Source organism: Rhipicephalus microplus, chromosome 8 (genome assembly GCF_043290135.1).
Source record: "Rhipicephalus microplus isolate Deutch F79 chromosome 8, USDA_Rmic, whole genome shotgun sequence".
In the NCBI taxonomy this organism is placed as follows: domain Eukaryota; kingdom Metazoa; phylum Arthropoda; class Arachnida; order Ixodida; family Ixodidae; genus Rhipicephalus; species Rhipicephalus microplus.
The window spans coordinates 78643879-78656225 of NC_134707.1; the positions used below are offsets into that span (position 1 = coordinate 78643879).

The window sequence follows — 12347 nt, forward strand, 5'->3', positions numbered from 1 at the left end:
AAGTAAGTTTCTCTATGGGGGGCCGATGACGATGGGATCAGGCCTCAAGGTTTCTGGCTGCAAAGTCGCGAGTGGACACCCGAAAGTGACGCCGCCGGAAAGATCGTCGCGTTGAAAAATTCAACGCCTAATGGAGCACAACACGATACGGAGGAGCGTTTTCCTCGCACGCCCAACGAGTGTAATGAGGAAACTTTTTCGGATCACATAGCGCTCTAAGAGCGTCTTAGTGTTGCTAGTTATCCTTAGTGAGCCTCTAATTGGAGGCAAAGTTCTTGAGATATTCAGTCACCCATACTCGTTTCTAAGTGTTATTTTGTCTGGAACAACTATCTTTTATTATAGGACTAACGCAGAATTTACATTGACATACTAAAGCCACGTGATCTCCAAGTGGGCACCATCAGAAAATAGCATGTTTCCGACATCTTGAAGTGGCAAAAGCTGGCTTTACTTCAGCTGGCAAAACATTGCTGGAGCTCCCACTCCAGCAATTTTTCCTGTAATCCACCTTGGTTGGCACCTGCCTATGGCTTTGGGTTCTGTCAAGCTCCAATTTTCCGAGATCACTGCCAGATTGGGTCTATTCCTACGTCCCTCACGTTCCTTCCTTCAATCCTTCAAAACATAATGGTAGCACTTACCTTTATGGTTAGGCGGCATGAGCCGCCACTTGATCTAAAAGGCACAGCCGGATCCATCCATCCATCGATTCATCCATCCATCCATCCATCCACCCACCCATCCATCCATCCATCCATCCATCCATCCATCCATCCATCCATCCATCCATCGACACGTCCATCCGTCCGTCCGTCCGTCCGTCCGTCCATCCATCCATCCATCCATCCATCCATCCATCCATCCATCCATCCATCCATCCATCCATCCATCAATCAATCAATCAATCCATCCATCCATCCGTCCGTCCATCCATCCATCGCCTCCGAATAGAATACAATTATATTTCGTTGGTCACATAGATGGACTCATGGACGGATGAAAGCAAGAACAAATGGACGGACGAATGCTTCACCCCACTCTCCATCATTCACTCCCTGGATATGCTGCCATTTATTTTTGCATTTCAAGCTCCCAGAGCCACTGCATGCCATGCTAGTGAGGCGCGTCTTCGCAGTTGCAAAAAAATTATGGCGTCTCTGGGAGCGAGGGTATACCGCCGAAGGCGCCTGGGTGCGTGGGATAGCAACGCCGACTAAATTTCAAAGCCGAAACGCTGCCGCAGGGACGTCAGAGGTTGGGGGCCCAGTTGCCCAACTGAGCATGCTCAGTAAGACTATTTTTCCACATCTTTTATTCGGCCCAATCAAGCCGCAGCAGCTGCGAGAGCGGAAGCGTTGGCTCTCCTAAAACGTGAACGAAACGCAGGCTTTCCGCCGCGTTCGCGGCGTAACTGGGCCCCCACCCTCTGACGTTACTGCGGCAGCCTTTCGGCCCTGAAATTTAGTCGGCGTTGGTGATAGGCGTGCTTTCGTCTATAGAGTGCTCGCGTTTTGCTAACGCAGCGTTGCTGTGTTCAGCGTGCGCGCGTCAACGCTGCATTGGAGTATATTGGGCCCTTCATCGTTTGCTCGCGGCTGTTTTGCTAGCTCCACGTATACCAAATTTGGTATTACGTGACGTCAATGGATGACGAAATATATGACTGGTGCAAACAGGACAACATACCAAGCTCATAGCGTGCTCGCGGCTGTTTCGCTGGCTCCACATATACTAAATTCGGTATGGCGCAATGTGATTAGATGACGAAGGCAAACGACACATCCGAACATAATAATCATGACATGAAAGTCATGTACGGCATCATTTATCTCCACCCCGTAACGTTGTGTTGATATTGAAGTGGCATATCAACATTTCCCATTCGTGCTTCGCATATCATCGATTCCCATTGTATACGTGGGATCTGCCAATTCTATACACGTCTGGCGTTTACCAAAGGCCTTGTTACAATTTTATAGTGGTGTTTTCGGGATTGTGTAATTGTGTTGTACTAACACGCGAAATTTTCTTATTGCTCTTTAGTGTATCTTCAAGCGTTTCTCAATGTGTCTCTAATGGCGCGCTATATTAAAAAGAGAACCAGCTATGTTCCGGGGCATAGCTTCGGTGCAAACGCACATGAGCCTACAAAGAAAGAAGAATACCCGGAGTAGTCGCCAATTTTATTGCTAAAGTAAGAATTATTCTATATATTAGATAGGCGCCGTGAAATGCACGTTTTCATAAGTTAGAGTAGTACCAATTGCAGCTGAGCATGTCATCTCCTTGGCACTTTCCTCCGGCTCTCAAGGTCCGTAGTCGTTGGTAGTCGCCGTCGTAACCGAGATATTTGAAGTCAGGCCTAGTTCTACGGCAGAAGAGATTGCAAGCAGTAGAGTTCGGGCACCCGCTACGTTCAGCGGTAAAGTGCGAAAATAGGTGCTTATGATAATTTTCTTCTTGACCACTGCTACACAGCATGGTAGCGAAGTACAATACGTGATTTCAACAGTAAAAAGAAATCACAATGCTAACTCTCTCGGAAAAAAATACTGATCAGTACAGTGATTTGTGGGGTTTACCGTCCAAAAACCACCATATGATTATAAGACACGCCGTAGTGGAGGGCTCGCGAAATTTTCACCGCCTGGGGTTCTTCAACGTGCACCCAAATCTGAGTACATGGGCCTACAGCATTTCAGCCTCCATCGGAAATGTAGGCGCCACAGCCGGGATTTGATCCGCGACCTGCGCGGCAGCAGCCGAGTACCTTAGCCACTAGACCACCGTGGAGGGGCGATCAGTACACTGAAAGAAGAATGTGGCGTTTTCACTACATTTCAAGAGAAAGGTAGGGAAAACGCCACAAATAATTTGTCACGTAATGTACCTAAATAAAAGAGATTTTTTCGCATATGCATGAACTAAGAATTATCAAGGAAACTACGAGAGCTGATACAGAACGTTAAACAAAGAAACTAATGGCCTCAGCATTAGAACAAGTGACGTGGGTAAAAAAAAAAACATGTTTAATGCCTCGGTCATAACGATCGCTATCGACGACTATCTTCAGTTGTATGCGTTTTCTCCTTACAGAATGAAGATGTGCTGTCCACAGAGCTACAGAAGCTCGAGCATTGACCTATATATGCCAGACGTCTCAACCCCATTTCGCAGTTATCATCCCCTGCTCGTGTTTCGTTTCTTTCCAAAAAGATGCTTACACTCACAGCAGTAGCGTATGCCTGTCCATCTTTTGCTTCCACGCTTTTCATGTTTAGTTACGTTGGACGTGGCGTTCCTTATATCTGTGTTGTGTATCGTAGCTACAATTCAGTCAAAGTGCACCGATAAATCTGGCCAGGTTGTTGTTTTTGACACTAGCTACAGCATCAGCAGGCAGCGCTCCGTTTTCACTTTTAGCATGATGCCACTTTGTTCTCTTTGCACTCTCAGCAATAGCCTATAGTTTTTATATCTTAAGCATACCTCGTTCTCTGACCTCAAAAACACGCTCATGTACACCTCGAATGATTCTTCACGATTTATAAACGTTCTTTCCAGTATTTGAATTGATTCGTCGTATTTCCTCCATTTTCTGCTGAGTACTGCAGCTCTTCCATGGCAGTCGCTGGCTTAGAGGTTAGCGTTGCTAACAAGATATTCAAGTTCTGTCCGTTGCTCACCATCGGCTTCATGTGAACTGCCCACTGGTACTGAGGCCAGAAGCGCTGAAATTTATCATTTATGGTTTAGGGAGTTTAACTAGCTTTGTTGCATCTTTCCTGCGCTTGGTGAAGCCGCCAGCTTTGTCATTTCGTTTGAAACCGAAATTTGCCGGCTCCCAAAGACTGCACTCTGTTCTAGACAAGACATTCGTTATTTTCATGCCATACTCTCATACTCGAACACTCAAGTGTTGAAACTACTTGTCGGATGTGCATGCCACCAATAAGTCTCTACTCGTGTGACAGCGGGACTGAAATTTCATCTTTGATTATCACTCTGACGAACCGCTGCCATTATTAGCACGTTAAGCGTTGCTACGCCTCCGCGAATCATTGAAGTGCTCTCCCCGATGGCAGCTTTAGTAATTTCGCTGTAACAGACGCCTCGCTTTTATTATATTGCCACAGCTCGACCATCGCAGAAGACGCGTACCACAATTCGCGTTCGTAAAAGCCGCCAAGCAAGTAGCAAGAAAGATGCGCCATGGAACGCCGTCCTGCACGCGCCACGATGCCATGCCACGGGACCGGCACGAGACTCGAGGGGCAGAGGAAGAGACTGACGAAGTTAGAGTCAGCGAGCAAGCGACATTTTTAGCTGACCATTTTTAGCTTTGAGTTTACGGGCAGAAGTTCGCCTTAAATAAATAGTTTATATAGTACCAGGTGCTATATTTATTCGTAACAATCTGGTGGAGGTGCTGTGTATGATTCCAAGCCCACCAGAGGCAAGAGAGAGAAGCCCAGATTCCAGAAGATTGAAGCCAGCAGAATTGACACCTGTGCTCCAACGCACGAGTCGCCGACTACGTGGTGAGCAGCCCGAGTTTGGCCTTCTAATTGACTCATCAAGACCTGTCGAGACCTCAAGCACAAGCGTCACTGCGATGGCCACCCAGTCGATGCCATCTCCATCTCACCTCATTGTGGATTCGCCACGTACACCAGAGGTCTTCCACAATGAGACCTTTTAAGACGCTGAGGACTGGCTTGAAGGCTTCGAGCGCGTTACACGTTTGAATGGTTGGGACGAAGCCCGAAAACTTTGTTACGTTTATGTCGCCCTGCAAGATTCGGCACGTACGTGGTATGAGAACCACGAAGCGTCCTTGCTGTCGTGGGACGACTTCCGACGAGATCTAATCGCAACCTATTCAAACACGGACCACAAAGAGAAGGCGGATGCTGCTCTTCAGGCGAGGAACCAACGGAATAACGAGAGCGTGGCCATGTACATAGAAGACATGCCACGGCTCTTCCGCCGAGCCGACCGAAACATGGCCGAGGAGAAGAAGTTGCGGCAATTAATTCGCGGAGTAAAAGAAGAAATTTTTGCAGGCCTGGTGCGTATTCCGCCACGAACTGTGGTGGAGTTCCGGTCCGAGGCAACGACCATGGAAAGGACATTACAACAACGTGCGCGACTGTACAACAGAGACTTCAGCGTCTCTTCAGTCAGGGCGGAGTCAACAACCCTCCCCACCAACGTTGACGTTCTCCGGGAAATGGTGACGGCTATTGTAAAGGAGAAGCTCCAGAAACTGCAACTCCCCCAAAGTCCTCCAGCGATGCCCTCAATCGCTGACGTTGTACGTGAAGAAGTGGGGCAAGCAATTATTCAACCGCAGCCTCAGGTGCCACACCACATGCAATGGGAACCTCAGCCACAGCTGTCGTACGCGCAAGTCGTACGGCAAGACATGAGACATCCGAGCTTTGCACAAGCTCCCGTTATGACACTGACCATTCCTCGCAGTACACCACCGCCGATGCCAGAAGCGAGACCCCGCAAAAGTGATGTATGGCGCACGGGAGACTGGTGGCCCCTCTGCTACCACTGTGGGGAGGCAGGTCATCTTTATCGGACATGTCACTGCCGCCGGGTCAGGCTACGTGGCTTCCCAGTGAATGCACCCTGCCCTCGTAACGGTGAGCGCCCTTGCGAAATCGAAGAATATTTATCTTCGCGCTATGCCTATCCAAACACTCAGCGACATGAATCGCGGTCGATTGCACCAATGCGCAATAGGTCGCCGAGTCCACACCCATCATCTACTTTCCCGAGGCGTCGTTCACCAAGCCCGCGACGGGAAAACTAGAACCAGCGACCTGTGGAGGCAGGGCCGCTGATTTTCTGAAAACTTAAAACCCTCCATCGCTAACCGGATCAGACGACGACACTGACACAACGACGGACAAGCGCCGTAATGGTGACGTGACATACGAGCTACAAGTCAGAATCGACGACGTCGAAACCATTGCGTTAATAGACACAGGTGCAGACTACTCAGTAATAAGTAGCATGCTTGCAAAGAAGCTGAAGGAAGTGCTCACTCATTGAACCGGACCGCAGATACGCACCGCCGGTAGGCATTTAGTCAGCCCCGTAGGATTGGGCACAGCGAGAGTGGAAATAAGAGGCCATGTGTACGCCTGCAGTTTTATTGTTCTCCCCGAATTTTCCCGTGAGGCAATTCTGGGCATAGACTTCCAGCAAGCAAACAGTGCCATCATCGACTTGCAGAAATCCCAAGTTTCTTTCTCTACAGAGAATGCTGTTGCCGTGTGTCATGCGGAGCAACCAATTGTTTCGTCTCTTCGTATTGTGAATGAAGGTGTGACAGTGCCGCCACGTAGCAGCGCGACAGTTTCTGTGAAAAGCGACATTTTTCGTGAATATGCCGGACTAGCTGATGAAAATATTGAACTGCTGCTCACAAAGAAGATACGCGTGGCGAGAAGTCTAGTGAACTTGCGGAACCGATATACTGATGTGCTATTGACTAACTTTACCAACGAGGTACAGCATGTGGCGAAGGGAGCAGCCATAGCATCACTTCATGACTACGTACAAGTCTCAGATGTTTGCACCATAGAAAAAGTACCTACAACGCCCTCAACAGTGGACAGTGTCTTCCAGAAAATATATATTGACCGAGAGGTTTCATCTCTGCAGAAAGACCAGATTGTGGAGTTGATTAAGGAATTCGCAGAGTGTTTTTCCTCTTCGAAAGTCGGACGTACGCCTGTAGCAAAGCACCGCATTGTAATCGAAGGGCATGTTAGACCAGTATGTCAACATCCATACCGAGTAGCTCCAAAAGAAAGGGAGGCGATAAAGAAGCAAGTACAGGAGATGCTCGACGACGATGTCATACAGCCTTCCAAAAGCCCATGGGCATCCCCGGTAGTACTGGTGAAGAAGGACAACACCATGCGGTTCTGTTTTGATTAGAGAAAACTCAACCTCGTCACGAAGCGAGACGTGCACCCACTCCCACGAGTCGACGATACGTTGGATAAATTGCGCAATGCTCACTTTTTTTCATCGTCGTATCTAAAGAGCGGGTACTGGCAAATGGAAGTCGACGAACGAGGTCGTGAAAAGACGGCGTTTCGTGACACCGGACGGACTCTACGAGTTCAATGTACTCCTATTTTGTTTGTGTTCTGCTCCCGCTACCTTCCAAAGGATGATGGACACTGTGCTCTCCGGCCTCAAATGGCAGTCATGTCTTGTGTATCTGGATGACGTAGTAATTTTTTCCACTACGTTCGAGAAGCACGTACAGAAATTGAGAACGGTACTGGACGCTATTCGTATGGCTGCACTTACGATCAAACCCGTAAAGTGCCACTTTGGATTCCGGGATGTTCGGTTCCTCGGGCACATTGTCAGTTCTCACGGTGTCCGCCCAGATACGGATAAGATCACTGTGGTTGAAAATTTCCCAAGGCCAAGAGACAAGAAAGCTATGCGACGTTTCCTGGGGCTTTGTGCCTACTATTGGCGCTTCGTTGAAAACTTCTCCAAGATTGCGGAACCACTGACACGGCTTACGAAGGAAGGTGTGCCATTTATCTTGCACCAAGAGCAAGAATACGCGTTCTCTGAGTTACGACGGTGTTTGCAGTCACCTCCCATATTCGCTCATTTTGACGAAGATGCCAAAACAGACATTCATACGGACGCCAGCAACGTTGGCCTCGGTGCTATTCTTGTTGAATGGCTGAACGAGGAAGAAAAAGTTATTGCTTATGCAAGCCGCACTCTGTCGAAGGCTGAGTATAATTATTCAGCTACGGAAAAGGAATGTTTCGCAGTTATATGGGCCATCAGTAAGTTCCGTCCATATTTATACGGTAGACCATTCCGAGCCATCAGTGACCATCATTCATTGTGCTGGCTTGCAAACCTTAAGGATCCTTCCGGAAGACTTGCTAGAAGAAGCCTGCGTCTACAAGAATATGACATCACCGTAGTCTACAAGCCTGGCCACAAGCACAATAACGCGGATTGCTTGTCACGAGCACCAGTCGAGAACTCGTCTCCTGAGCATGAACAACACTCCGCATTTCTTGGAGCTGTGAATGTGTCGGAGATGGCTCATGATCAACGAATGGACTCAGATTTACTTCTGCTCATTCAATACTTAGAGGGGCAGCAAGTCGAAGTACCGCGAGTTTTCGTCCGTGGACTACGTTCCTACGTCCTCCGCAACAACGTTCTCTACAAGAGAAACTTTCAACACACCGGTGAAACGTTCCTACTGCTGATACCAACATCACTGCGAGCGGAAATTTTAGAAGCGTGTCATGATGACCCATCGTCAGGTCACTTGGGCATTAGTAGAACTTTGACAAGAATCTACCGGAGATATTACCGGCCCAAATTGATGGATTCAGTACAGCCTTACGTAAGATCATGGCGAGAATGCCAAAGACGCAAAGTACCACCCTTAAAACAGCAGGACTTTTGAAACCGATAGAGCCACCGAAAGTCCCGTTTGAGCAAGTCGGAATGGATTTGCTAGGATCATTTCCTATGTCATCGTTTGAGAAGCGCTGGATAGCTGTAGCAACCGACTACATGACCCGGTATGCCGAGACGTCATCTCTCACAAAAGGAACGGCAAATGAAGTGGCTCAGTTTTTTGTCTCCCAGATAGTACTGCGACATGGCGCACCTAAAGTTCTTATAACTGACAAAGGAACTGCGTTCACTGCCAGGCTAGTAGAGTCTGTCATGAAACTAACGCACACCGACCACAGAAGAACTACCGCACACCATCCGCAAACTAACGGGCTAACTGAAAGGCTGAAGAGGACGCTTGCTGACATGATCGCGATGTATGTGGACGTCGAGCATCGGACTTGGGACACCATATTACCGTATGCTACATTTGCATACAATACCGCAGTACAAGAGACAACCCACTTCACGCTATCTCAACTTGTTTATGGTCGGACAATAATAACAACATTAGACGCGATGCTGCCTGTCAACAGCACGAATGAAGAGGACCCTGACATAAGCGAATATGTAGAAAGGGCAGAAGAGGCGCGACAACTAGCACGGAACCGCATCATTCAACAGCAGGACGGCGACACACGCCATTACAATCTAAGACGAAGGGACGTTCAGTACTCCCCTGAAGACCAATTGTGGGTCTGGACGCCTGTACGTGCACGTGGCCTATCAGAAAAGATTATGCAGCGCTATTTTGGCCCTTACAGCGTTCTTCGTCAGCTAGGCCCATTAAACTGCGAAGTGATCCCTGAAGGTCAAGTATGCACAACACGACGCAAGAATCCCGAAAGTTGTACATGTAGTACGTATGAAACCGTACTACGACAGGAACTGAACAAGTGAACTGACTCACGTCGTCTAACACAAGGACAAGTCCTATTGTTTAGAAACTGTCAGCCGGCTCTACGCATCGGGGCGATGCGTGCTAGGAGGGGGACTAATGCCACAGCTCGACCATCGCAGAAGACGCGTGCCACAATTCGCGTTCGTAAAAGCCGTCACACAACTATTGCAAGAAAGCCGCGCCATGGAACGCCGTCCTGCACGCGCCACGATGCTACGCCACGGGACCGGCACAAGACTCGAGGGGCAGAGGAAGAGACCGACAAAGTTAGAGTCAGCGAGCAAGAGACCTTTTTGGCTGACCATTTTTCGCTTTGAGTTTACGGGCACAAGTTCGCCCTAAATAAAGAGTTTATATAGAACCAGGGGCTATATTTATTCGTAACAATATGCACGTACGTCAAGCAGCTCTTCGAGCAACTTATACGCGTAAGGTAACAAGGCGCGACTGACACAGAAAGGCTACTGATAATCAAGAACATTCCGACTAATAGGTCACTTTCAGAGCTTCATTCCATCTGTTGTACACTTTCAAGAATGAGATTTTAAGAGGTGCTAAACCTTCTTCGACCACATTTTGTAAACTGATTCGCCTTTCTATACGTGAAGCACACCACATGGTTTGAAAAGTTTTCTTGTATGTGCGCGACAACATCGCGAAAAAAATCGTGGCATATTCATGAAGTGAGTCTTTATGACTAGACAAAGCTGTGGGATCGTTTAGCATTGCCCCAAATGACACAATACATTGACCACTCATGCATGTGGAAGAGTGACAAGTGGTGTAGACTTATGTACAATGTTCATTGGTCATTATTGGTAGGCTGTGTTTAGTCGTAAACTTTCTTTTCCAGTCCATATTACTGCATTGTGGTATCCGATATAGGCTGAAGTTAGCAAAGGCGAGGCCTGCGCACCTTCGTCATGGCACATAGTGGGTACACTGCATGTGCTGTGCCGTGATGACAAAAAGAGAATATGTGCTCCTGAACAGCTTTGTTCTTCATAGTCCTCAGTGTTACCTTCATCATCATGAAGTATATTTTGCTTGTGCTCAAGGAGGTTTGAAAAAAAATGCTGGAGTGGAAGCTCCCGAAATAGTTTGCCAGCAATAGGGAAGCCAGCTTCTTTTTCCTTCCGAAGATCTCAGAAACATGTCATTTTCTGCTGGTACCCATTTAAAGATCATGTGGTTTAACCCGTTAGCCTAAACGCTACGTTAATAATAATTTAAAAGATTTTTGTTTCTGACAAAATAACCCACAGATACGAGTACTGGTGACTTAAATTCTAATAAAATTTGCCTTGAATAAAGCTTACTAAAGAAAACTAGTAACAGAAGAACGCTCTAGGAGAACTCTCTAACCACAAAAGGTTACCACGTTAAACTCACTGGGCGTTCGAAGAAAATGCTCCTTCTCAATCGCTGAACGCTAAGAGCTCATCATGCCCCTAGTAAGGTAGCTGCCGCAGCCGCCATCTTATGGTGAGTACGACTTCACTCGTGGGCGATAATTTTCACTTCAGCAATATTTTCAAACCTCCTTGCTTGTGCTGTATAGTTAGGGCACAAAGAGAATGACTGATCTTTAAGGTGCTTGTTTTTCATCATTCTCAATGTTATCATTACCCAGAGACGGCGAACATCGCTCGACCCTTAAATGGTCCACCCCTGAAAACTGCCTCCATATACCTCGACACGGGTGGACAACACTCCAAAGCTTGCCACTGAATGGCATCGTCCGGACCATGGCAGCAGCGTTATAATGCAAAACAGCGTTGACGAAATAAAACTGCTAGCCATGACAGTGAAAAACCAACTCATCAACAGTTATTTCACCCTTCACATATGGTATGCAGCTAACGGCAGCGCTACTACTACTAAATCTGAAGCTGTTGATAGTGTTATGTTGATGCTACTGATGATAGTGCGACTATTCGATTCATTTCGTCTCTCCCACGGAACATCTTGAACAGTTAACATGCTATAGTGCCCTGTCCTTGTACTCCGCAACGCCCTCGGTGCAAATTGGGATAAACGTGTTTCCAGTCATTCATTCAAGAGTTAACGCACGTCATTGCCTCAATGGTTTGTTGCATGTGCTAAAAAGTTTAGTCTTTACAGTGATAATTTGTGGAGTGTGGAACCTTCAAGCTGTCGGCAGTACAATCTTACACTGCAATTTACTCACTAGTAGAATTGACAAGCTCATCTGCTTGGTCTTCCCTGCCAAGGTCCTGGGCCCGGAATGCTGCATAATACATGCGTAACAAATAAACATACCGGAAATAAAATAGCGCATTCCATCATCCATAAGAAATGACAGGCAAGGTACTAAAAGATGACAGTGCGAATTCAACATGCATAACTTTTTCAAGTCCACTAAAACTAAACAGAGACCATTTTCGTATACCCTGTATTTCATGCCATATGTTCTAATAAAATGTTGAGCTCATGTGCTAAACACTTTCACGTTTAGAGCGAGGAAATAAAAGGATGAGAGACAACGATGTAGAAAAAAAACTGACACAAAACACGAGGACACTGGTACACACCCGTCATTCCTGCTTTTTTAATACGTCGAAAAAATTCTGTTTCGCCGCAAACGTGAAGTAATGAATGCGATAGCAACAACTTCAAATGTTACACCGAGAAGGGCTAGCAGATCGAAACGTGCAGCGCGCTGCTCACGCACAAATGCCGAACTAAAAAAAACGCACACCAAACAAGAGCTATCTAACAGCGCTTACAGATTGACGATTATTGCGCTGTTTAAACAAAAATGATGGACGAAACGTAATTAAAGGTACAGATATCAGTGCAACCTAGCGAGTGTCCCGGTTGTTCCTTCACTGTATTTAAAAAGTGCGCTCTTTTCGCAAACCGGGCCAGCTCAGGTAGCGAAGTGACCTTCGTGACTCAAGAAACTAACAAAATCGTTCTGGTGAAAGGCCAAGGCACA

The 12347-nt window shown here is 47.2% G+C and overlaps 1 protein-coding gene across 2 annotated transcripts in view; it reads right to left on the minus strand.

Annotated features, from left to right (window-relative positions):
* Positions 1 to 12347, minus strand: part of LOC119185496 (uncharacterized) — a 92887-nt gene that overhangs the window by 25641 nt on the left and 54899 nt on the right. The window contains exons 2-3 of one of the 2 annotated variants that reach the window (XR_012885368.1): positions 11577 to 11636; positions 2264 to 2371 (exon numbers count right to left, since the gene is read on the minus strand). Coding sequence is in view for 1 of the 2 variants with exons in the window: in XM_075870636.1 (XP_075726751.1) it covers positions 11577 to 11636 (60 nt within the window). In the remaining variant the exon portion in view is untranslated. The remainder of the gene's footprint in view (positions 1 to 2263; positions 2372 to 11576; positions 11637 to 12347) is intronic. The other variant, XM_075870636.1, reaches the window with a different exon arrangement.